This window comes from Lepidochelys olivacea (genome assembly GCF_965140295.1).
Source record: "Lepidochelys olivacea isolate rLepOli2 genome assembly, chromosome: 2".
In the NCBI taxonomy this organism is placed as follows: domain Eukaryota; kingdom Metazoa; phylum Chordata; order Testudines; family Cheloniidae; genus Lepidochelys; species Lepidochelys olivacea.
In genome coordinates, this window is record NC_140412.1 from 270,490,592 (window position 1) to 270,516,995 (window position 26,404).

At 52.3% G+C, this 26,404-nt stretch overlaps 1 protein-coding gene across 4 annotated transcripts; it reads left to right on the forward strand.

Annotated features, from left to right (window-relative positions):
- The first annotated feature begins 6,388 nt into the window (after nucleotides 1-6,388).
- Nucleotides 6,389-25,581, forward strand: LOC311515920 (uncharacterized protein). 4 transcript variants are annotated; one of them, XM_084619429.1, is made up of 3 exons: nucleotides 6,389-6,586; nucleotides 9,656-9,782; nucleotides 12,554-25,581. In XM_084619429.1, exons 1-3 carry the CDS (start codon nucleotides 6,494-6,496, stop codon nucleotides 14,347-14,349), a joined length of 2,016 nt encoding a protein of 671 aa, XP_084475555.1. In that variant the 5' UTR covers nucleotides 6,389-6,493; the 3' UTR covers nucleotides 14,350-25,581. The 4 variants fall into 4 exon arrangements, with proteins under 4 accessions (XP_084475555.1, XP_084475554.1, XP_084475556.1 ...); XM_084619428.1 differs by having other exon boundaries at nucleotides 12,551-25,580; XM_084619430.1 differs by lacking the exon at nucleotides 6,389-6,586 and adding an exon at nucleotides 10,962-11,098 and having other exon boundaries at nucleotides 9,661-9,782; nucleotides 12,551-25,580.
- The last annotated feature ends 823 nt before the right edge of the window (nucleotides 25,582-26,404 follow it).

Here is a 26,404-nt window from a genome sequence, read left to right on the forward strand (position 1 = left end):
ACGGGGTCTCCCCCCCCGGGCCCCCCCTCCCCGCCCCACGGGGTCTCCCCCCCCGGGCCCCCCCGGGACCCCCCTCCCCGCCCAACGGGGTCTCCCCCCAGGACCCCCCCGGGACCCCCCCCCCGCCCCACGGGGTCTCCCCCCCGGGACCCCCCCCCCCGCCCCACGGGGTCTCCCCCCCGGGACCCCCCCCCGCCCCACGGGGTCTCCCCCCCGGCCCCCCCGGGCCCCCCCTCCCCGCCCCACGGGGTCTCCCCCCCCGGGCCCCCCCCGGGCCCCCCCTCCCCGCCCCACGGGGTCTCCCCCCCGGGCCCCCCCGGGCCCCCCCTCCCCGCCCCACGGGGTCTCCCCCCCGGGACCCCCCCGGGACCCCCCTCCCCGCCCAACGGGGTCTCCCCCCAGGACCCCCCCCGCCCCACGGGGTCTCCCCCCCCGGGACCCCCCGGGACCCCCCCCGCCCCACGGGGTCTCCCCCCCGCCCACGGGGTCGCCCCCCCCGGGCCCCCCCTCCCCGCCCCACGGGGTCTCCCCCCCCCGGGCCCCCGGGCCCCCCCCCGCCCCACGGGGTCTCTCCCCCCGGGCCCCCCGGGCCCCCCCCCCCGCCCCACGGGGTCTCCCCCCCGGGCCCCCCCCGGGCCCCCCCTCCCCGCCCCACGGGGTCTCCCCCCCCGGGCCCCCCCTCCCCGCCCCACGGGGTCTTCCCCCGGGACCCCCCTCCCCGCCCCACGGGGTCTCCCCCCCCCCCGGGCCCCCCCGGGACCCCCCTCCCCGCCCCACGGGGTCTCCCCCCCCCGGGACCCCCCGGGCCCCCCCTCCCCGCCCCACGGGGTCTCCCCCCCCCGGGCCCCCCCTCCCCGCCCCCGGGGTCTCCCCCCTCCCGGGCCCCCCCGGGCCCCCCCTCCCCGCCCCACGGGGTCTCCCCCCCCGGGCCCCCCCTGGCCCCCCTCCCCGCCCCACGGGGTCTCCGCCCCCGGGACCCCCCCGGGCCCCCCCTGCCCCACGGGGTCTCCCCCTCCCGGGCCCCCCCGGGACCCCCCTCCCCGCCCCACGGGGTCTCCCCCCCGGGACCCCCCCCCACGGGTCTCCCCCCCCGGGACCCCCCGGGACCCCCCTCCCCGCCCCACGGGGTCTCCCCCTCCCGGGCCCCCCCGCCCCACGGGGTCTCCCCTCCCGGCCCCCCCGGGATCCCCCTCCCACCCCATGGGGTCTCCCCCTCCCGGGCCCCCTCCCTGCCCGGCCCCCCCCGGGACCCCCCTCCCCGCCCCCACGGGGTCTCCCCCTCCCGGGCCCCCTCCCTGCCCGGCCCCCCTGGGACCCCCGCACCCCACGGGGTCTCCCCCTCCCGGGCCCCCTCCCTGCCCGGCCCCCCCGGGATCCCCCTCCCCGCCCCACGGGGTCTCCCCTCCCGGGCCGCCTCCCTGCCCGGCCCCCCCGGGATCTCCCTCCCCGCCCCACGGGGTCTCCCCCTCCCGGGCCCCCCCAGGATCCCCCTCCCCGCCCCACGGGGTCTCCCCCTCCCGGGCCCCCTCCCTGCCCGGCCCCCCCGGTCTCCCCCTCCCGGGCCCCCTCCCTGCCCGGCCCCCCCCGGGATCCCCCTCCCCGCCCCACGGGGTCTCCCCCTCCCGGGCCCCCTCCCTGCCCGGCCCCCCCCCGGGATCCCCCTCCCCGCCCCACGGGGTCTCCCCTCCCGGGCCCCCTCCCTGCCCGGCCCCCCCCCGGGATCCCCCTCCCCGCCCCACGGGGTCTCCCCCTCCCGGGCCCCCTCCCTACCCGGCCCCCCCCCCGGACCCTCCCTCGCCCCACAGAATCTCCCTGCCCGCCGTCCCTGCCCCATGGAATCTCCCCCCCGGGCCTCCTCCCTGCCAGGCCCCCCCTGCCCCCCCCGGGGTCTCCCCCTCTGGCCCCCTCCCTGCCCGTCCCCCCCGGTCCCCCCTCCCCGCCCCACGGGGTCTCCCCTCCTGGGACCCCTCCCTGCCCGTCCTCCCTCCCCGCCCCACAGGGTCTCCCCCTCCCGGGCCCCCTCCCTGCCCGGCCCCCCTGGGATCCCCCTCCCCGCCCCACAGGGTCTCCCCCCCCGGGCCCCCTCCCTGCCTGGCCCCCCCCCGGGATCCCCCTCCTCCCCCGGTCGCCCTCCCTCGCCCCACAGAATCTCCCTGCCTGGCCCCTCCCTGCCCCATGGAATCTCCCCCCGGGCCCCCTCCCTGCCAGGCCCCCCCTTACCCCCCCCGGGGTCTCCCCCTCTGGCCCCATCCCTGCCTGGCCCCCTGCCCTGCAGCCGGAGCACTCAGCAGCGCTGCCCAGGGGGGGCAGAGGCCCAGGGCCCCCTGGTTCCGGCCTGGGCACTGCGGGGGCGATTGCTGCTTGAGCTGCTCGCTCCCCTTTGGTCGTCCTGAGCTTCAGCTCCCCGTAAACCAGTGTAAATGGCGTCCAGCGGAGCTGGTCCTGATTCGCTCCAGATTCCGGCCTGGCTGCCCGGCTGGGTGGTGACAGGCTCCTACCAAGCTAGGGTTGTGCAGCTTTTGGGAAGGGCCCGGGGCTGAACCTCCCAGGCCAGCCCAGCCCCTCCAGGGACAGAGCCTAGCGCCGAAAGGCTCCTCTCTCCGCACTGGGGGAGTGGCAGGGAGATGGCACCGGACTCACCCCAGGGGCGGCCCCTTAAAGCCCCTGGCACCAGGGCAGGAATGAATTCTGGTCACTGCCTTTCAGCTCCCTGAAACGCCGGCAGCTCCTCCCTGCCCTACGTCTGCTCCAGAGGGGTTATGCGTAGCCACGCCGGAGAGCTTGGGGCTCACCCGGCACTGATAATGGAGATTCGGGGATGGGCATCGGTGTGTCAGAAGCTGGGTTCCCAAGGAAACCGGCACTGCCAAACCCCACTCAGAATCCGCCAGAGTCCTTCAAGTCCCAGGCTCAGAAACTGGGGGCCGGCCAGTGACCTGTCCTGTCATGGGCATGCTGTAAAGGAAGGGGAGCTGTTTCCCCAGACAAGCTGCTCCCTCCTGCCTGGCATGCCCCTCTGCAGGGTAGCAGTGCCCTCTCACTGGGCACAGCTTGCCTGTTCTTGGGCACCCCTGGAAGTGCCCATTTATCTGAAACAAGGAACCAGCATGCACAAGCTTTGGGGTCTGGTCCTGCTGGGACCCGGAGAGCCTTCCACAAGCGCGGAAGCGGCTGGCGCTGGTCCCCTCGCAGGACAGACTCCGCAGCCAGCCCTTCGGGTGTTATTAAAGGGCAGGAACCTGGGGGGGGTTTCACCTTCCTCTGCAGCATGGGGCACAGGTCAGTTGCTGGTTTAAACTAGTGTAAATGGTGGATTCTGTCATTTGAAGTCTTTAAATCATGATTTGAGGACGTCAGTAACTGGGCCAGAGGTGAGGGATCTGTTACAGGAGTGGGTGGGCGAAGTTCTGTGGCCTGCGATGTGCAGGAGGTCAGACTAGATGATCATGATGGTCCCTTCTGGCCTTAGAGTCTAGGGGGTGTTTTTCCATGGGAGAGGGATCATGGGAAATCCACCTAGTTGATCCTAGTGGATGATTCCTGCTCAGTGCTCCAGGGGAAAATGACTCCATCTCCGAGACCCCTGCCCGTGCGCCCTGGGTCTGCCTAGACCCCGAACTGGCAGCCAGTTTAAGCCAGGTCCATGGGCGGAGGAAAGCCTGTGGCTAAGGGCCTACGCCCCCTTTGATATCCCTACTTACTGGCATCCAACTAACTGTCACTTGTTCTCTTGAACCGTGGTCTGGGGAGAGATTTTCATAAGCAAGTCGTGATTCAGGGCACCTCAGTGTTTGGGTGCCCAACGGGAGACTCTGTAAAGGGGCCTGGTTTTCATGGGGAGTTGAGCACTCGGCACTTCTGAAAATCTGCACTGTGGTGAATTGGGCATGTTCCTCCAGCATTGGAGACTACCAGCGGTTTGCCCTGTGAGCAGGAAGCCATGCTCTGTATTGACCCTAAGCTGCCCTGGTTAGAGGAATGCCCACCTGGTTCCCTAGTGCTGGTTTGGACACTCTGACCGGCAGCTGATTACATACGATATACTGATCTCCATCTAAAAACACAGGCTTCATAAAAGCAACCACAGGTGTTGTGTCAGCTGGAAGAGGATTGGTTACTCAATGCACGGGTCTTAGAGCCATCCAAGGATAAGATTCCTCTGGTAAAGATGTGACGTGGGGCTGAAAATGCACCAGTGTGTGGAGGGCCGGCACTTGTGGCTGAAGTGGGGCATCAGTGGTGCACAGCCCCAGCAGTGAACTTTGCCTCTGGTGAATTCATTTGATGTTATGCACGGATCTGCCTAGACATGAAAGCTAAATTAAGGTTAAAGACCAAAATAGTCAGGAAACTAATTATATTGGTATTGCTAGGAGCCTATTACCAGATCCCCCAGGCACCAGTGGGTACACTTGAAAGAATATTACTTCCTAGGAAAGTCGCAAGCTGCCTTCCTCTTCCTTCTGAGGTGGTTATTTCCAAGAACAGCAGTGCTGGGAGCAGCTAATTAGTGTGTTAGGAGAAGGCTGGCAGATGGACCCAAGGCTTGCAACACTCCCTGAGGCTTGGAAGACTCGCTGAGCCCAATTTCTGTTGGCTGTGCAAGAGTTATGCAAGGCAAAGTAAGAATTCAGGTTCTCATAGCAACCTCCGCTCACCCACTTGGCATGGATATGTGCAGATTTGGATCGCTGGTTAGTCTGCTGAGTGCTTCCTTCATCTATGCTGCATGTGCACCCTGGGTGAGTGCTCCCCGCTGTGCAGAACTGACATGTTCCTTCTGCAACATGCCGACCAGCTCCTCGGCTGGTGGGGATGGGTATAAACATCACTGATGTCCAAGGGGCTAGTGCTGGCTTGTGCCAGCTGAGGAGCTGGACCTCACTGGGTTTTGGGGGAGCTCCAAACCATAGGTCTTGTCCACATCGGGCCTTTCTGCCCAAGCCGTCCCTCTCTGCCTCTGGTGCTGCTCTGCCAGCAGGAGTGCCAGTGTAGATCAGCCATTGGTGTTTTCACTGCCTTGCTCTCTAGACCTCCAGCTCTGCTCAGATCAGGACACGATGGTTAAAATGCCAGGGCCAGCTGTCGTCCTGTCTACACCAGCACCCCCATTGCTGCTATGGGTGGAGCTGAATCTGGGAGGCGAAGTTGGGAAACTTTTGGAAATAAACTTCAGTTAGACACTGCCCTGGATGGTAGCGATGGGAGTTCGATCCTCCGGCCCAGTGCAGGTTTATCCATCTTCCAGTCTTGGGTGACTCTAAAGCCACATTTTAACGTTATTTTGACCCAACGGTATTATAATGTGGTTTCTTCTTGGCTGTGTGGACAGAAAAAACAGCCCCCCCCCGAAACACCTCCCCCCACTTTAACCATATAAGGGGGCCGTAGTTTAACCCTCCTCCGTATCAAAGATAGAACATGTTTCCTCACATGGTTGTAACGTGTTTTCTTTTTCCCCTCATGACAATCCAGCTGCTATTTCTGTAGCTTAGACAGAGCCCAAGGTTTGTGCCTGATTTCAACACTCCCACTCTTGCCCCATCTTCCTAGTTTAAAGACACTCCTGTAACCTCTGGGTAACCCGCCCAAGCCCGTTTGCCCAGAAACAAGTGCCCAGGCTTCTTAGGGGTAACCAGCCCTCAGTGCCTGGGGGAGCCCGCCTGGCTCAGCTGAAGGCAATAGGAGCTTGGTCACCTCAAGCTTATTCTGTGTCCAGAGGTGTCCCAGTCCCTGGGGGGTGTAGGCCCCCGGGGCTCTTTGAGCTCCCTCGTGCTGGAGTGTTGAGCTTTCCGGTGGCTTTGTGCCTCAGGAGCCGTTTCAGTGAAGGACATTTATTTCTCTGCCCTGCCCACATAGCTGGCTTTAAAAACAAACACAGTCCTACCCGTTTTCATTCACCAGCATGATGATTGAGTTAAACCAAACTCTCAGTGCTTGTTCCGGAGCAGCAGAACCTCAGAGTTACGAACACCAGAGTTACGGACTGGCTGGTCAGCCACACACCGCATTTGGCACTGGAAGTACCTAATCAGGCAGCAGCAGAGACAAAAAAAAAAAAAAAAAAAAGCAAATACAGTACTGTATTAAACGTAAACTACAAAAATAAAACAGCATTTTTTCTCCATAGTGAAATATCAAAGCTGCATTAAGTCAGTGTTCAGTTGTAAACTTTTGAAAGAACAACCCTAATGTTTTGTTCAGCGTTACGAACAGCCTGCATTCCCGAGGGGTTCGTAACTCTGAGATTCTACTGTGCTGAATGGCTCCTAGCATGAGCACCCAGCAGGGGAAACGAAGGTGAATTCTCTCGTGTGTCAGCAAAATAATTGGTAAAGACCAATTGGTTTGTGTCGTTTGTAGGGACTGTTTCAAAGCCTCTGTCAGAAGTCCCTCACTAGAAACTGCCAAGGGCACCGAAGGGAGTCATGGAGCAAGAGAGAAGGTTCTGTTGTGGATCGGTGACTGGCTACGAGATGAGACTAGACAGTCGATGTTCAGCGTGGCCAAAGGGGCACAGAGCATGCCGCAGTCTTCTAACCTAGGGCTGGTTTTTAGTATATTCATTAATTACCTGGAAAATGGGGTGAGTAGCCAGGTGGCAAAAACCACAGCAGACAATCAGGGTTAGTCAAGATTAGAGGAGACTGTGAGGAACTAGCAGGGGTGCCATTTAGGGGGGCAAGGAGATGGCTCTAGCCCCCCGCCCCTTCCGTAGGGGAGGTCTACTCACCCTAGCCCCAGACGGAGCTCTTAACTGCAACAGCTTCAGTGTGATATGTGATGAATTTGGAAGCTGGGAGCAGCAGACTTTGGGGCAGGGAGTTTGTTTACAAATAGGCAGGGTGATTAAGATAACAAAAGGCTTGTCATTAAAGTAAATTAAGGATCCTTAGATGATCCTGAAACCACTGCCAGACAATTCTGTTAAAAGGTAGGAAACAAAGGGTAGAATAAATGGTCAATTTCCAGAATGGAGAGAGGTAAATAGTGGTGTCCCCCAGGAGTCTGTACTGGGCCCAATGCTATTTAACATATTCATAAATGATCTGGGAAAAGGGGTAAACAGTGAGGTGGCAAAATTTGCAGATGATACAAAATTACTAAAGGCAGTTAAGACCCAGGCAGACTGCGAAGAGCTGCAGAAGGATCTCTCAAAACTGGGTGACTGGGCAACAAAATGGCAGATGAAATTCACTGTTGATAAATGCAAAGTAATGCACATTGGAAAACATAATCCCAACTCTACATGCAAAATGATGGGGTCTAAATTAGCTGAACCCGTCAATAAAGCGATCTTGGAGTCATTATGGATAGTTCTCTGCAAACATCTGTTCAATGTGCAGTGGCAATTAAAAAAGCTTCCAAAATATTGGGAATCGTTAGGAAAGGGTTAGATAAGACAGAAAATATCATATTGCCTCTATATAAATCCATGGTACGCCAACATCTTGAATGCTGCATGCAGATTTGGTCACCCCATCTCAAAAAAGATACATTGGAATTGGAAAAGGTACAGAGAAGGGCAGCAGAAATGATTAAGGGTATGAGGAGAGATTAATAAGACTGGGACTTTTCAGCATGGAAAAGAGACAAAGGGGGAATATGATAGAGGTGTGGAGAAAGTAAAGAAGGAAGAAAAGGAGGACTTGTGGCACCTTAGAGACTAACCAATTTATTTGAGCATAAGCTTTTGTGAGTGAGCTGTAGCTCACGAAAGCTTATGCTCAAATAAATTGGTTAGTCTCTAAGGTGCCACAAGACCTCCTTTTCTTTTTGCGAATACAGACTAACTCGGCTGTTACTCTGAAACCTGTCATTAAAGAGGGAAGAGTTATTTACTCCTTCACATAACACAAGAACTAGGGGTCACCCAATGACATTAATAGGCAGCAGATTTAAAACAAACAAACAAAGTGTTTCTTCACAGTCAACACGTGGAACTCTTTGTTGGGGGATGTTGTGAAGGCCAAGACTATAACAGGGTTCCAGTAAGAACTAGATACGTTCCTGGAGGATAGGTCCAGCAATGGCTATTAGCCAGGGTGGGCAGACATCCATGCATGTCCTTTGCCTCTGTTTGCCAGAAGCTGGGAGTGGGCAACAGGCCAACTTGATGATTCCCTGTTCTGTTCATTCCCTCTGGGGCACCTGGCATTGGCCACTGTTGGAAGACAGGATACTGGGCTAGATGGACCTTTGATCTTACCCAGTATGGCCATTCTGATGTTCTTCTATAGAACCCAGATGTATCTGCTCCCTACTGTAACCCATTAGACCCCACTCCCCTCCCAGAGCTGGGATAGAACCCAGGAGTCCTGATGGGCGCGCGCACCCTCTCTCTCTCTCTCTCTCTCTCTCTCTCTCCAGAGTTAGTAAGAATATACATTACAATTTTAAACCAGTGTCCCTTAAGTGATTTGCCACAAGTTGATGTTAGAGTTGAGTGGGTCTAATATTTATTTATTTATTTATTTTTTATAAAGGAATTAGATACAGGGCTCCTGTCAGCTAATTGCTAAATTACCTGCCAAAAAACTAGAGTTTTCAAGTGCCTACATAGCCCCAGGAATCACGGGTTATTCCCCCTTCCCCCCCCACCAAAATCTGAAATGGTGCCCCTGGGAACAAGAGAGACCTAGCCAAGATGGGTGAATGGGCAACACCACAGCAGATGAAATTCACTGCTAACAAATGCAGAGCAAGGCAGTTTGGAAAGATCCATTTGAGCTATTTATTCACGTGTCTGGATTCTAGATCAATTGTCACCACTCAGACAAAGAACTGGGTGTTATTGCGGCAGAGCAATGGAAACCTCCGCTTCACGTACAGCACTGGCCCAGAAAAGTATGTGACGTGTTAGTGTGCCTGAAGATACAGTAAATATCACACTGACATCATGTGTCAGGGGTGTGCCCTGCCCTGAATATTGTGTTCAGTTCTGGTCAGCCTGTCCCATCAGTTCAATAGCACATACAGAGGGAGTTCAGGGACTGGTGCCAAATTAGAGGCCAGGAGGGACTTGTGAGTGAGGTGAGATTGAGACTGTTTAGTTTAGAGAGGAGATGAATGAGAGAGGACAGGATAGAGGTATAAGAACTGACTGGCATAGGGAGGGTAAATTTGCTGCTTCTGTTTATCCTCTTGCCCAGTGCAAGAGCAAGGGAACATTTAGTGACATTGAAAGGCAGCAGAAATTGAAAAACGTAAAATTAGAATGCGGAACTCATTGCCACATGGCAATATTGAGTCCAGGAGCTTTGCAGAATTCAGAAAAACATTAAGCACTCAGGGTTAATGCAAGCATCCAACATTACATTAGACAGGATAATTAAATATAATTGTGGAAACTATAAATTCTGCTTCAGGGCCTGAGCTGATAGCAATCACAAAGACTTTTCCCCTAGAAGCAGGTTATTCGCGTTCTGTGACATGGTTTCTTGTACTTCCGTTGAAGTAACTGGTACTGCTGCTGTTGGAGAGAGGGTACCCCTGCTCAGACCTAGTATGGCAACTCCTAAATTCCTGTGTCAGCAGTGAGTGGATTATTGCTGTGACTCGAAAATGCCCCATCCCTGGACAAGGGTCAGGGCTGTAAGGGGCAGGATGCTGCTGATGCAGAAGATGCTAACCAGGTGACAATTTGTGATTTCAGGCTCCGGTGACATTTGAGGATGTTGCAGTCTATTTCTCGCCGGAGGAGTGGAAGGAGTTAGCGGAATGGCAGAAAGAACTGTACTGGGATGTGATGAAGGAGAATTACGAGCTCGTCACCTCGCTAGGTAAAGAGACACGTTTGTGCTACTGGGGGCCGTGCAACACATGAAAAGCCACGTCACCAGACAGTTGCGTGGGATTCTCCCTGCGTGGAGCATGTGAGAATTGTATCTCTGACAATTCTCAGCTCTTGGGGGAATGAACAGACAGGGAAGCGCCTGCTAGCGAGGTCCTGCAGTCTCATTTTTAAGTAGTGTTCATTTCCTAGACAAAATACTGCGGGCTGCAGTTAAGCTGGTGCGTGCATGGATAACTTTAGGGGGATAAAACGCTGCAGGGTGTTGTAAACCAAACCAAGAGTTCTGAATCCAGGAAACTCAAAGTTAAATCTAAAGCAGCTAAGGTAAGAAACACACAGTGAAGGCTCAGAACACCGCAACTCTGCCCTCCAGTGAGGTCACACAATGGCTGCAGTGTTATGAGTAAAGGCACTTCAGTATTTGTTGTTCCAGAAGAGAAACTGGTTTTAAAAGACACATGAGATGTCGTTTCCCCCTCATGGTGTCACGCCACGTGACATGGTGACGGTCAGAACCAGAATCGCTCCATTTCCCTTCGGAAGAAAAGGTTATCGATATCTGAAAGCGGGTGGCAGAACTGGACGCTGAGGCCAGCTGATAGCAACAGTAACGATCAGGCTGTAACAGGGTAGGCGAGACCAGCCAGCCGGCACACTGACCAGAATGCTTCACTTCCCTGTGAGGATTTGCATCAGAGGGGCGTGGGAGTTTGGAGGGAAGGGTTCTGTGAGGTGGGGGGTGTTCGGGTGCTAAGGGCGAGGGAGTTTCCTGCCTAGGACACTGCGTAAAGGGAAGAGAATGGGAAATGGGAAGAGAGGGAGCTGGCAGACAGGTAATTACAGAGGAGCTGGAGTTAGGGTGCTGAGGGATAGAGGCAAACTTGGGTACGTAGGTGCTGCTTCTCTGAGTCAGTTGCTCCTGCTCACATGAAGACCGAGCTGGGCCATAGGCAGTGGCTGAGTTGGGCAGGACGTTGAATGCAAGGGAAGGAGGTTGGGAATTCCTGCCGGAAGGCAGTGTGGACAGCTGGAGAAGGGTACCAGGGTTCGAGATGGTGAGAGTTGTTGGAGAAGATGATTTCAGCAACGCTCGGGACCGCAGCCAGTTTGATATGGGTCACCACATTCCCTGAACCGCGCTGGCAGGACCCATTTTTCCCCACAGCCCGTGTGAACCTCACGCCCGCTACCCAGATGCCACGAGAGCGGCGCGGAGGGAGAGAGCTGCACGGGCAGCTCCGTGTGTGTAGGAGCCATAACTTCTCCTGGTACAAGGACAAGGGCATTCCATGAAATTGAAAGGTACCTTTGAAGAGCTGCAGTCAGTCCAGGTGTGCCTCCTTGAGGCTGTGGCTGGGAGTTAGCTTTTGCCCCATATGGCCCCCCCCTTGTCTGCTCCCGTTCTCTCTTTGCGACTCAAAGTGCTCCCTCTTCATGACTTGCCCCTGCAGCCTGGTTGCTGCACAATCCCCCAGCCTCCAGGGCGTTAGGAACAATCTTTTCCGATAGGCAGCATATTCTAATGGTCCTCGCCCCTGCCTCTGAAGCCAGTGTGATTAGTCATGGTCCGACAGGAGAGGGGACTGGATAGATGACGGTCTGATCCAGTCTGGTGACTCCTGTGTGCTTTAACATTTCCACGAGCCGGTTTCAGAGCTGGCGGAATTCAGCGGAAGCTGATAGAGCTTTATCCCTCAGCTTGTAACCTGCCTGCTGGGTGCAGGCATGCACAAGGGGAAGTGGAAGTAGAAGTAGCTGGGCAGTGAGGCAGTGTCAGGGAATGGGAGCTGATGTACAGTACAGGATGAGTGACTAGCTGGCAGGAGGATCGGTGATAAAGTTGCACCCACTTAAAGACTTTGGTCTCAGTAGAGGGTAGGTGAATTTTCTCCAGGACAGTACCAGCAGCATGGAAGCCCGGGATTCATTTTAAGGCCATGGGGCTTCCAATAAGTACATAAAGTGATTTCCTAGATAGTGAGCAGCTTTCAAACTGGACCCCAACGTGTTTTCCATCCTCCTCCAGCTGCTTCTATTAGCCCCTCTGTGTGGTCTCCCTGGCTGCCCTTCCAGAGTGTGAGAAACTCTGGGGTGAGGGGAATCAGCAGCTAGCTTTCCTTCTCGGGTCCCCTGCTGAGGGAGCCCAGCTGCAGTGAGGCCGATCCAGCCATGCTGCTGACAGTGGCTAGGCAGATGCTGAGTTAAGACTGTTGCTCATTGTATACCAATGTGCTCGCTTTATTGGTATCCCATCACCTCCCTCCCCATAGCCCCATTTGTTTGTCTCCCCCAGCTGTTGTGTCTTGATACAACCTAGAGCGGGAGCTGTCTGGGGCAGGGATGGTCTGACGTCTCTTCACTGCATGTCTCAGTGCCTGGCAAAATGGGACCCTGGTCCTTGACTGCATCCCTAGGTGCTGCTGCTATACAGACTGTAATGCTCCCAACGGTGATGCAAGAGCGTGAATGTCAACCTCAGTGCAGCCTGTTCAAAACCAGGGCACAAACCCCAGCCAGACTCCAGCTGTGTGTCTCTTAGTCCCCAGCTGAGACGTGGGCCCGAGCAGGGATCCGGCCTGTCCGCATCACACAAATAATACATAACAATAAGTCTGAGATTCCAACTGTGTTTCTCCCAGGGAGGTTTGACAGCCCCTGGGGGTTTGCAATTAATAGAAACTTTTGTTTAAACGAGAAACGTTTCTTTTGCTACCATCACATGGAATAACATCTGGTCTGTTGTTTTCTCTCTAGTAGATGATGAGATTGTGAATGAAAGTATGGAGGAGAAGAATCAGGAGGAAGATGCTGAAAACCTGCTTCCTGTGAAGACCTTTTCAGTGAAGCTTAAAGAGAAAGTTTCCCAAAGTTCAGTGAAGGTGAAAAACTGCCTGAGTCAGAGCAAACTCCAGACAACGCAAAGAAACTCAGTAGGAAACACGCAAGGGCTATCCACAAACAGCACGGCTCAGCAGAAAGCCCAGGTGACGGAGAGACCAGACGCCCTTCAGGAATGCAAACGAAGCTGTGTGGAGAAGACAGATCTCCTAATACGACAGAGGAACCACAAGAGGGAGAGGCCGTTTCCCTGCAGTGAGTGTGGGAAATGCTTCTCTCAGAAAGGGGACCTGAAGATCCACCTGAGAATCCACACAGGGGAGCGGCCATACGCATGCACCGAGTGTGGGAAAAGCTTCACCCAGAGGGGATACCTGAAGATCCACCTGAGACTCCACACAGGGGAGAAGCCCTTTCCATGCACTGAATGCGGAAAAAGGTTCCCGTCAAAGGGGGATCTCAAAATGCACCAGAGGAAGCACACGGGGGAGAGGCCCTTTCTGTGCAGTGAATGTGGGAAGAGCTTCACTCGCAAGGTGGACCTCAAAGTCCACCAGAGGAAACACACGGGAGAGAGGCCCTTTACTTGCACCGAGTGCGGGAAGAGTTTTACTTCCAAGGGCTATCTCAAGATACACCTGGGACAGCACAAGGGGAAGAGGCCGTTCACATGTCTGGAGTGTGGGAAAAGCTTCATTTCCAAGGGCTCCCTCAAGGCGCACCAGAGAATCCACACGGGTGAGACGCCCTTCACATGCACTGAGTGTGCGAAGAGCTTCACCACCAAGGGCTATCTCAAGATACACCAGAGGCTGCACACGGGGGAGACCCCGTATCCCTGTGCCGAGTGTGGGAAACGCTTCACCACCAAGGGCTATCTGAAGATACACCAGAAAATCCACACGGACGGGACCCCCTTCATCTGCAGTGATTGCGGGAAGAGCTTTGCCACCATGCGATATCTCAAGATGCACCAGAGAAGCCACACGGGGGAGACCACATTCACCTGCGCGGAGTGTGGGGAGAGCTTCGCCCAGAAGGGCTATCTCCGCATCCACCAGCGGATGCACACAGGGGAGGGCCTGTTCACCTGCTCTGACTGTGGGAAAAGCTTCACTGCCAAGTACCTGCGGATCCACCAGCGAATGCACACAGGGGAGAGGCCCTTCACTTGCACGGAATGTGGGAAAAGCTTCACTGCGGAGGGGTCTCTGAAAATCCACCTGAAGATCCACAGCAGGGTGCTGCTGAGTATATGCACCGACTGCGGGAAAAGCTTCTCCTCCATGCGCTATCTCAAGGTGCACCAGAAAACCCATTCCCAAGAGCCGGTGATACTACCCAGCGAAAGTGGGGACGGTTTCCCGCAGAAGATGCTTGCCACTGTCCCTCAGAAAGCCCACCGAGAAATGATCTCATTTACCTGCAAGGACTGTGGGAAAAGCTTCTGCCAGAAGTCTAATTTAATAACGCACCAGAAAGCCCACACGCAGGAGAGACAGGTTCTAACACACAGGCCCAGCGCCGGCCCTGCTGCCGCATCACTGACATCAGTGAAGTTGCACCCAGTGAATTTGGCTCAGGAAGTTTTAAGAGCAGGGAAAGATCATCTCGACCCAAATCCCTATCCCCTGGTCATGGATTTAAAGCCCAGCTTCCAGTTTGCTCTGCAGACCTGTCCACTTTCCCCAGGAGTAAATCTAGGTGTCTCTTGAGCTCATGTGGCATCCCGCTCCTGCTGATGACGTATTCCATGTGGTTATTGTTACCTTTTGCATGATGTAGCTCTGCCCAGGTTCCTCCATTTACTCCCAATTCCTAACCCTCCCCTGTTGCACCCTTCCAAGGAAGCTGGATGGTACCCGGTCCTGTAGTGCCCCAGGTGGGGACTCACAAGAGCCTTACATGCTACCACATCCTTTGGTTTTCCTTCTCTTCTATCCATGCAGCATAGCATCTGGTCTGGCTTTTTTGCTGCAGCTTCGCATTGAGTAGGTGGTTTCAATGATTTTATCACAATCAATCCCACTTGCGTGCTGGGTGACTAGGGATACAGAGCATAGATTCCCCTCCATTGCTTGCTCACTCACACACTAATTTAATTGAACTGCATTTCTGATCAGTCAGTGCAGTCACCTACACAATACAGATCCTTTACCACCCAGTGCCCAGATCCGTATGATCTTTTCTGACTCCGTTTAGCATCACATACAAACCCTGAGCTCTGGGGCTGCATTCATCCCACGTATAACTTCACTGGAGATACACCGGGGTGAATTGGGACTTTGCAGAAGCCTCCTTAGGATGGCAGAGGCCATAGAATCGACCCTGAGCCATTCCACTCATCATCCAGTCTGTTGCTCCCTGTTGACTCCTGTTCTGGGAGTGCCGCGTGTTTGAGAAAGTTCACTGAAAACCCAAGTTAACGTAACAGATGAGCAAACCGCAAAAGAGGCCAGGAATCATCGACGTGCTCAGTGCATGAAAAGTTCCCTCCGGAGGAGAAAGGGCAGAACTAGACAGCAAGCCCAGGCTGGAAAGAACAAATGTTGGTTCTGGTGGTGGTGGAAGAGCAGCGTGTGAGAAGATCCACCTTCGAGGCCAAGGGAGACATTGCACATGCAGCCGTCAGATGTATGGGGAGGGAGAAAAGCCAAAGTCACTGAAATGGCAGCATGGAGCCCATGACATTCATGCAATAAGTCCCTCTATATTCTACAGCAGAGAACTTGCAAGGGACCAAAGGCAGGTGGCAAACAGCAGAAGAGCTGCTGGCAAGAGGTCCAGGCTAACTCCCTGGAGAAGGTGGACGAGACTACAAGGATCATCATAATCATAGATGGAAAAGAGCTGCGAGATCATCTAAGTGATTATGTGACTGAGACCTGCCCCAGCCAGCTTCCTTCATTCCTGCATCTGTGTTTTAGGGGGCTCTGCTTCCCCCGGACATTGGGCTGGACGAGTTCCTGAGGGACACTGGGCAACAGCGGCTGAGGAGAAGGCATTCTGCCCCTTTCTCAGGTTTATTCCCACAGCAACCGATATTGTGCCAGGCTCCCCTGGAGTTTTGCAGTTACTAACTCTGGGCCTTATCCTTGTGGGACAGGTCAAACGATAGCATCTTGTAGGGCCCTGTACTGATACAGCCTCTGGGGATGGGGCTGGCTTTCACTCATCCCCACAGCCAGGCCTCTCCTGTGTCAGCTCCGCATGGCGTGTCCTGGGGCCAGAAGCAGCTTCCTTTTCTGTGAGGTGGTGTTCAGAGGGTCGGGTGTTCTGGCTGGTGCTCAGTGTCTCTGACTTGTCACACTTCCCGGTGAATAACTCCCAGAAGTTTTTAACACCAATGGTTGGCGCCTGTCCCGCAGGTTCCAGGGCTTGGAGATCTGGTTCTCCCAGCTCCTTCACTGCTGCACAGGAATTGTTCAGGATGTCCTTGATGTCTCCCAGTTGTCCTGCACGCACCTCGGGAGCTGCCTTTGTTCAGAGCGTCTGTGGATGTTTATGGCTCAAGGCAGCGCAGGTGCTCATGTGATGCTGATGGTGCTGCGGAGCGGGTAGGGCTGGGAGCTGGGGACTCCAGGGTTCTAACGGGCTCGGCTCTGGATTCCCTGTGTGACCTTGAGTCACTGCCCCTCTCTGTGCTCCGGTTTCCCTTCTGTAAAAGGCAAGTAGGGCTGGCTCTCCAGCCACAAAGTGGAGCTAGTTCCTCTTGATCACAGCCCTAAATGCTGAGCGTCGCTCTGAGAGGACGCAGAGATGATCTCGCTGGGGAAAATGAGTCACTCACGGTCCCCTGACCTTCTTGAGGATTCAAGGCATGACATGTACAAGCTCCAGGGACTGGAAGCCAGGACTTTCACCTCTGACACTGGCTCAGTATGTAACCATGGAGATGTCACATTACCCGCTCTATGCCTCAGTTTCCCTGTCTGGAACATGTAGGGTTGTGAGGATTAATGTTGATATTTGGCTTTGAGATGCACTGCTGAACGGCACTAGAGACAGGGCGAGTATTATCCTCACTAAGCAATTTCTGCGGGAGAGGTTTGCTCCACTGCTCTCAGTTCTTATGGGCACTTTCTACATGTGTTTTCCTAATATGCCAGTTACCAAAGGATCTGGGCACTAAAGCCACAAATTAATAAAAAATTAGGACCATCCTGCCTTCCCCTCAATGGAACTAGTCACAGAGCACAAGTGGTAATGCAACAGATGGCAGAATCAGTTCTTTGGAGTGGCTGGGTCTTGCTCTAAAGGAAATACTACGGCCAGTCTATCTTCCTCCTCGGTAGCTTGGGGAGTCGGACGCCCCAGGGGTGCATATGGGAACTGTGAACAGATTCACCTGACACGCTGCCTGGTTCCATACATTTGCACTGAGCTGTGTTGCATAAGAGATAAAGAGGTAGGAATAGCAGGCAGGGGGAGAAAGACACCATGGGTCATATTCTCAGCTGCAGTAAATCAGCATAGTGCTCCTGACTTCAGTGGCTGAATCCAGCCCCATGCTTCTGAACCCAGGAGTCTGCTGGTGCTGCCTAACATGGACATCCTGCTTCCCCTACCATCCCTGGCTTGGGTGTACAATCAAATGATTAAAGACACTGCCACTAATGTATGGTGGAAAGGCCAAGGCCAAATAAAACTATGCTACCCCATGGACTGCCATTAGGTTGTACAGATGTCACTGGCCAAAATTTGGTTGGCTCTGTGCACATAAATACCATTTATAAGGTAGAAAGGGCAATCCTCGACTCAGAAAACAAGTCTGGGAACCTGCTGTGTATTTCCATGCACGTTGGATGAGACTGGGAGCAGGGAGGACGGCATAGGACAAAAAGTGGGGGTTAATGGATTACAGATTGTTGTAATAAGCCCTAACTGAGTCCTCCTCCTCCTCAAAGGAAACCTGCATAACGCTTTCAAAAGACAAGCCTGGGAGCTTAAATCCCTAGACACTAAAGCTCGTGGGCTGAACAGAGACACGGGAGTCCTGGCTTATTACAGCAATCTGTAACCTACTAACCCCCTGCTTTTTGTCCTCTGACCACAGAGGTGCTAACGGGACACTCTACCTTGCATGGTCCCTTGCAGTATGCGCTAACTACTCATGCCAAACAATCCGTCCCACCTGGCCTTTAGCTGTGATGCTCCCAGAACAGTTCCCAGAGCTCTGGGCAGCTCTACACTTAAAACCCTGTCAGCGCAGCTGCGCCACTGTAGTGTGTAAGTGAAGCTGCTCCTGTGCCGATGGGAAAGAGCTCTCCCATTGGCATAGTTAACCCACCTCCCCGAGAGGTGGTAGCTGTGTCGGCAGGAGAAACTCTGCTGACATAGTGCTGTCTACATCGGGGGTGTGTGTGTGTGTGTTAGGTGTGGATTTTTCACACCCCAAGCGACGTGATTATACCGATTCAGGTCTGCAGTGTAGACCAGACCTCTGTGCGGCTTGAAAGCTTGTCTCTCACCAGGAGAAGCTGATCCAATACAAGGTATTACATCCCCACCTACGCTAGAGGGCGAAATTTGGGGGGGAGGGATAGCTCAGTGGTTTGAGCATTGGCCTGTTAAACCCAGGGTTGTGAGTTCAATCCTTGAGGGGGCCATTTGGGATCTGGGGCAAAAATTGGGGATTGGTCCTGCTTTGAGCAGGGGGCTGGACTAGATGACCTCCTGAGGTCCCTTCCAACCCTGATATTCTATGATTCTATGAAATTCATAGAGCACAAGGCCTATGTCCCATGTCAGCCTCTCTGCTGCCCTCTGCCTAGTAGGAGAATTTCACCTCGGGTGAGTGTTAGACCCAAAGGATGGATGATGCCAGGGGCTAGATAAATGTGGTTGAAAGGACTGGACGTAGGCATCAAAGAACAGCCTATGAGTGCTGTGAGGAGCCTCAGACATGCTACACCAATTAACCACCTGGCTATCGGGCAGTTAAGGCACCAGCGGAGAACAGCCAGATGCTATGGGGGCAGGGCAGGGCAGACAAGACAATTCCATCAGTGCAGAGCTGAGAAAGGAAGCTCAAGAGGACTGACATAGAATCATAGTGCTGGGTTTGAGAAATCCTTTGGTTAGGGAAGGAAATTAGTTGAATATTTGCTCCATTTACAAAGAGCCGTTACAGCAAATATAGAAAGTGGACATTAATATACTAATATGGAGAAAAGGCCATAAATTCAGGCAACTGAATGATGGGTTTTGAAGGACACGTTTTCAAGCCTCTTCAGCATAAATCTTAAAAAGAAGACAAGCCCCGGGAAAGCCCCAGGATGTAAGAACTTAAGATCCTACCTGGTTTCTCCATTTAAGTTGTTCTGTGAATCTGAAAGGTAAAGATTTGGTATCTAAATCTTTCCAGAGAGGTTCTGGAGATGCCTCAAGAAATGAGAAGTGGCTCAGAGAAAATGGCAGGACCAGAATCCAGAAGCCCATCTGGGTTACAGTAAATGGAACATGGGTTAAACAAGATGGTAAGAAGCAGCAGAAGAGGGTGAACTGCCAGAAGTCGGAGCAGACTCTGAGCATATGTGTGAGGAAAACGGGAACACTGAGCTCTATAGCTGCGATTCCTGATGCGTCACCTTTCTTTCTAGTCCTGGAGGAAACACAACATAAAGCCATTTGTTGCCTTAACGTAATGGGCTCAACCAGTCCTTGAAACTGAAACTAAAGTGGCCTCTTTGTGAGTTTGCTTGAGGGTGACTTCTGAGGTTCAGAAAGGGGTCATGATGCTTTCCAGTGTCTTCAGTGTTTGATGAGTGATTTCTGGTTTTTCTATTTTACCATTGCAGGGACTCCATGATAAGGGGCCAAACCCAGTCTCATTTACAACCATGTAAATTCCACAGGGAGGGTCAGGCCAATGTCCATTAGAGGCCAATCTAAGGGCTCCCACTGACTTTCACAGCATTGAATCAGGCCTGAACTCCACTGCAGTCAGGGAAGCTGCTCCATAATTCAGTTGCTGTGTGGAAGAGTGGAATCGGGCCCCAGGGTGGAACCTTGCCAAAGGGGATAGGAGAAATGTGTTTCTTTAACCTACTGAGAAGATGAGGTAGGGGCTGTAAACAGAAATGTTTGAATGTAAATACAACGAGGACACATTGCATGGGTTTCTGATTTTAATTATGTTTTTTTTTATCATGCGTTGTATTGTTGGTCTCTCTACAAAGAAACAGGGAGAGAGGCTGGATAAAGCCAGGGCCAAGGCGTGCCTCTGTTGGAATCAGTGGGACAGGGTTTCACTTTTCATTCTGATCCTTGGGATTTGTTTTCCAGGTGTGATCACAGGTTTTCCAAGTATGGGTCTAGTTATTTCGTCTGACCAAGTACGAGTTTGGGCTCCACGGTAGCACTGTGAGAATCAGAGAGAAAGGGGAAAGTCAGATATAGGGTCCTATTATCTTCATTGCTCAGCCCGGAAGGGGATTAGAAGAAGAAACCCCGCAAACAAGCTGATGTGATGGTGTCCACTTTCCATCTGAGCCAGAGGAATCCTTTCCCACGTGGTAGCTTGCTGCAGGGTTTAGAGCTGAATTGGGGAAAAAAGTCCTTTATTTCCACTATGGTTTTCTATAGTGCTAGAACTTTTTGCAAAGCGCATAAAAACTAGTTCTGTGCGGGCTATTAGAGTAGGAGAGTACAAACATGTATGCGTCTGCTGTGCTGTTGATTCTACAAAGCTACTATTCCCAGCGTTACGCAGAGCGTGAAATAGAATTTAACAAAGTTTCAGGTTTCTGGGGTAAAGTAGGCCTGAAATATTGGCACTTAATTGTCTTCCTAAACAAAATAATTCAGCTAGTTTTATAAGGAATGAACATATTCCTTACAAGAGAATTTGTATATTTAATACATTCTTTTTGCTGATTGCTTTGAAGAATGATCTCAGAAGAAAAGGTCTGCAAATCTTAGACTGCTACAATCTGTATGATTTAGATGAACATTTTAAATTTTTTCCTTTTGTCAATCAACGTCACCAATAAAGGCTTGTTTCTTTTAGAGACTATGTAGGTACAGGCTGGTAACTTTGTATAGCGTGCAAAACACTCAAACATTAAGAGAGATTATCCTAACAAAATCTAAAAGGGACACAGTATTATGGGATGTAAAATGGCATGATCTCCAACTGGATAACGCAGCACTGGGTGGCCATGGGAGTATGATGACTACAGCCTTAGACTGTACTACAGTCATATGGCACATTCAAAGACAGACAGACCTCAGGAAGATACAGCCATACTTGATGCTTGGAAGTTCTAGCAAGATATGGGACTGGGGCTGGAGCGGCTGTTGGCTCTGTCTTATATACCGAGTAATATTTCTGAGCCCGCTATGGTGCAGGTACTTTTCGTGTTTTAGGCTTCGTTACTCAGTGTGTACGAATAATGAAACACATGGTAAACATGCAAAAGAAAATAAGGGTTGTCTATATATATAAGGTAATCAGGGCATCCATGTCTCACATGTATTTGGCTATTCTGTATGCATAATTTATGCCTGTTGATTACTTTATTTAATCTTTGGCTCTTTTTTGCTTCTTTGCTCGTTTGTTCTTCTCTATATTTCTAAATAAAGAGGAAAGAAAAAGTTAAGGAGGAAAAGTCAAAATCTCTGTCAGGTGCCAGTGTAACAGATAAAATAGCCGTTCGTGCGGCATTTCACATAGTACCACACACGCCGATTAAAAACGAGCACTGTACAGTATCAGGGAAGCACACGTTAGATGGATTAAGAGCTGGCCAGTTAACAGATCTCAAAAAGTACTTGCCAATGAGGAATCTTTGAATGGGGATGTTTCTAAGGCCGTTCTGCAGGAACTGGTACTAGGGTTGCTGCTATTCAATATTTTCAGCAGTGATCGGGCAGTCAATATAAAATCACCACTCATAACATTTGCAGGTGACACCATGTGGTGGCACGGCAACTGATGATGAGAGGACAGCAATAGAGAATCACTGGGCAAGCTGGGCCCAGTCAAACAAAATGCGTTTTAAGATGGCCAAATATAAAGTGATAGATGTAGGAAAAAGAAATGCTGGCTTGCCCTCCAGACTGGGGGACTGGCTTCTGGGAAGCAGTGACTCTGGAAAGGGTCTAGGGCTGAGAGTGGACAGGTGATTGGCTATGAGCTTCCAGTGTGACGGAGGCAAAAGGGGCTAATGTGATCCTTGGATGTATAAACAGGAGGCGTGAGGAGGTGATTTGGCCTCTGTACACAGCCCTGGTGAGACTGAAACTGGAATCCTGTGGACAGTTCTGGTGTCCGTATTTTTTAAAAGATGTAGAACAATTGGAGAGGGTGCAGGAGACAGCCACAAACCTGATCTGAGTGCTGGAGAAAATGCCTTGCAGGGAGAGACTCCATGAGCTCCATCTATTTAGCTTACCAAAAAGATTGAGAGGTGACTTGATCTCCGTGTCTAAGGACCTTCACAAGGAGAAAATACCAAGTACTGACAGGCTCTTTAATCCAGCAGAGAAGGGCAGAGCAAGAACCAATGCCTGGAAGCTGAAGCCAGACAAATTCAAATTGGAAATAAGGCACAATGTTTTAAATAAGGGTGATTAACCATTGGAACCAACTCCCAAGGCCAGTGGTGGATTCTCCAGCTCTTCATGTTTTCTAGGGTTATCTAGGGTATCAAGACTGGAGGCATTTCTGGAAGTTTGCTTTAGTCAAACACAAGTTACTGGGCTCAATGTAGGGGTAACTGGGTGAAATTTAAGGGCCTGGGATATACAGGTGGTTGGTCTCAATGATTTTATAGTCCTGCCTGGCCTTAACTTGATTAATCTGTAAGTACAGCATCAGTTAATAAAGATTCTAGAGTTTAAACCAAAAGCCGAGATCTAGGATGAGGCAACGCTACACCTGAATGAAGCTTCCCTGAGTCCTTCAAACATTGCGTAGGCTGAGCCTCCCAAAGCTGGTACCTGATGTTTGAAAAGCACAAAGCAAGTGGAGGCAATTCAGGGTGGAAATGGGAAAAAATCCTTTCTCCTGCACTTTGTCTTGGCTATTTAGATTATGAAATCTTTGGGGATGAAACTGGGTTTTACTGGGCCATGTCTGCACTACAAACTGGTTTGTCCAAGTTACATCGGCCTACAGCCACCATTGTCTGCCTACGTGGCTGCTTGCATTGGCTCTGTGTGGACTCCCCAGGGGTCCTTGAGTAAGTGTCAAGTGCAGTGCACCACAGGTAGGTATCCCAGCATGCCACACGCCACCTTCCAGGATAATGGCTTTGGGGGAATGTTCACAGTGTTGTGGGATAGTAATGACTTGCCCAGAGAGCTCTGGGTGCTACAGATCAGGTTTCCAGCATGCAACTTCTCCATCCCATAACGACATCCATAGTCCATAATTTTTGCACCATTTAAAAAAAAATCCCACAAGCCTGTACAGCACTTTTCAGTGCCTGCCACCTCTTAGCGAAGCACAGAGCATGCAAAACTCTGCACTATTCTTATGAACATTGCAGCTCCAGGATGCACAATGCTCCTGTATTTGCAGACGCACAGGAAGGTCCGCAACAGGGGACGTGATGCCATCTTTAAGGACAGTTTCCTGAGTTTCCTGAGGTACTTTGCAAAAAAAACAATTCAGGGTTGCTGGTGGCATGCACAGAGCAGCTGCCCTTGGTGGAATGATGCTTCTGAGCCCTAACTGGAGGGATCACATCGTAATGCAGTTTTGGGATGAGCAGGGGCTGCAGAACTTTCGGATTCAAAAGGCCACGTTCCTGGCCGTGTGTGCCAAGTTCACCCCAGCCCTCCAGCGCAATGACACCAGCATGAGAACTGTACTGACAATGAAAAAGTGAATGGTGATCACACACGGGCAGCTTCCAATGCCGGAATGCTGGTCAGTGGGAAATCATTTTGGAGTTGGCAAATCCACAGTGGGAGCTGTTGTCATGCAAGTGTGCCGGGCCATCAATCATCTTCTGCTATGCAGGACAGTGACCCTCAGCAATGTGCAGGAAATAGTGGATGGATTTGCAGTAATTTGGTTCTTGAAACACGGTGGGGTGATAGATGACACACACGTCCCTATGTTGGCACCATCCCACCTTGCCACAGAGTACAGCAACAGAAAGGGCTAGTTTTCTATGGTTTATGCAAATATTGGTGGATCATCAGGAGACTTCACCAACATCACTGTAGCTGGCCAGGGGAAGTGTATGATGCTTGCATCTTTAAAAACACAGGGCTGTTCCGAAAGCTGCACACAGGGACATTCTCTCCTAGCCAGCAGATCACCATTAGCGATCGTGAAATGCCAGTAATGATTTCTGGAGACCCAGCCTGCCCTGCCTTATGGAGCTGTACACCAGCCACCTTGACAGCACCCAGGGAAGATTCAGCAACTGGCTCAGGAGGTGCATTGAATGTTGAATGTCTCCTTGGTAGAGTGAAGGGACGCTGCTGGAGTTTACTAACTTGATTAGATCTTAGTGAGAAAAACATCCCAATGGTTATAGCTGCCTGTTTTGTCCTGCATAAGATCATAGAATCCTAGAATATCAGGGTTGGAAGGGACCTCAGGAGGTCGACTAGTCCAACCCCCTGCTCAAAGCAGGACCAACGCCCAACTAAATCATCCCAGCCAGGGCTTTGTCAAGCCTGACCTTAAAAACTTCTAAGACAGGAGATTCCACCACCACCCTAGGTAATGAATTCCAGTGCTTCACCACCCTCCAAGTGAAAAAGTTTTTCCTAATATCCAACCTAAACCTCCCCCACTACAACTTGAGACCATTACTCCTCTTTCTGTCATCTGCTACCATTGAGAACAGTCTAGATCCATCCTCTTTGGAACCCCCTTTCAGGTAGTTGAAAGCAGCTATCAAATCCCCCCTCATTCTTCTCTTCTGCAGACTAAACAATCCCAGTTCCCTCAGCCTCTCCTCATAAGTCATGTGTTCCAGTCCCCTCATCATTTTTGTTGCCCTCCGCTGGACGCTTTCCAATTTTTTCACATCCTTCTTGTAGTGTGGGGCCCTGGACACAGCACTCCAGATGAGGCCTCACCAATGTCGAATAGAGGGGAATGATCACATCCCTCGATCTGCTGGCAATGCCCCTACTTATACATCCCAAAATGCCATTGGCCTTCTCAGCAAGATCTGTGAGGTAAAGGGAGAAAAGCTTCTGCCAGGGTTGGGGTGGAGTGGCTGGCCGCTGACTTTGAGTGTTAGGATATAGATATTCAGGCCTGTCTGTAAAGGCCTATACTCTAAGAATTTAGGTGTATTCCTATCACTTGGCTAGTTAGAGGTATAAAAGAAAGAATCAAAATCACTGTCTGCCAGTGTAAGGTCTTTCTCTTACTGTGACAGTCTGAGGCCCTGTTCTTAGGCTAAGGCCTTTGGCTAAGCAGCAGAGGCAGCCATAAGCTGGGAAGTGAACGGTCACATCCTCACATTCCAAACTAGTCACATTGAAATAAGGTGCTATTGGGCTGTTAGGAATTTAATCCTGTCCTTATAGTGCCTATCACCTTGTTAGCCGACAGCCAAGGATGTTTAGTGAGGTGCCAGCTATGCCCGTTTATACCATCCGTGACTTTAACCGCTAGGACGCACTGTCCCTTCGCGGCGGGCAGCCCGGGCTAGGCTGACGGATGCCCCAAGGTCCTAACCACCCGTGACTTTAACTGCTAGAGCTCAGAGCTCCTTCGCAGCGGGCAGTCAATACTGACTGACAGGTGCCCCAATGGCAGCACTAAGAGCCTCTCCACACCCGTGACTTTAACTGCTAGAGCTCAGAGCTCCTTTGCAGCGGGCAGCCAGGATTGACTGACAGGTGCCCCAAGAGTTTGCCCCGTGGAGGCGGCACAACTCAACGCTAGGCTCTTAGTACTCTCACCTAATGGCCAGGCTTTAGAGCCAAAACGGCTGAGGTTCTTTAATTGTGTTGGCTGCTTTACAGTAAACCAGAGAAAACAAGTCAGGCTTATGCATAAATGGTTACCAAAATTTATTAAGCTAGATTCTAATCATGTGGTTACAAAATTGCTAGTGCCTACTTATTTAAATGTAGAGATGTTACACACACAAACAAGTTACAAAACTGAAGCCACAATCCCAAAGAAAACAAAGTATAGAGCTCTATTTCAAAATATGTGTACACTAAAGATAGGAGATCAGGTGTGGGTGCTTCTTACCCTCCTTGCATCTCTCGATTCCAGCGGTGCCAAGCCAGGATCGGTCACTCAATTCCGCGGAAAGACGAATAAGGGACAAGGCGTAGGGACCCTCTTAGCTGCAGAAGCCTTGGGAGGCTGTCACTTATCTGACCAGCAGATAGATAGTGAAAAGCACTCAAAAATCATGGTGCTGTAGGTCCCCTACTTATACCTCTGTACTCCTTTATTCTCTTTCTCCTTTCTTATGCCAAATTGAGGCTGGTCTGTCGGGGTGACGCCAGCTTTCACAAGAGTAGTTTACACTTGCAAAGGAGAGAAACAATAAGTGTCGACTACTGGACATTTCTTTTATCAGGGTAAATATTTTCCCAACTAGGATGTTGGTGTGTGTGCATCACGCTATTTAGTTGGGGCTAAGAGCCATGTCTGTCACAGGGCCTCTGCCTGCTGTGAGCTTAATCCTTGTATCTGTTCCCAGAGGCACATTGTAGCAGCACACCTGTGCTTTCACAGCTTCAAAGGCTGTGCTGGAATATATGTTAAGTGCCCTGTTCCTGCTTCCTCCTGTGTTTCCAGCAATGCTGGTCTGAGGGGGGTGGCGGCTG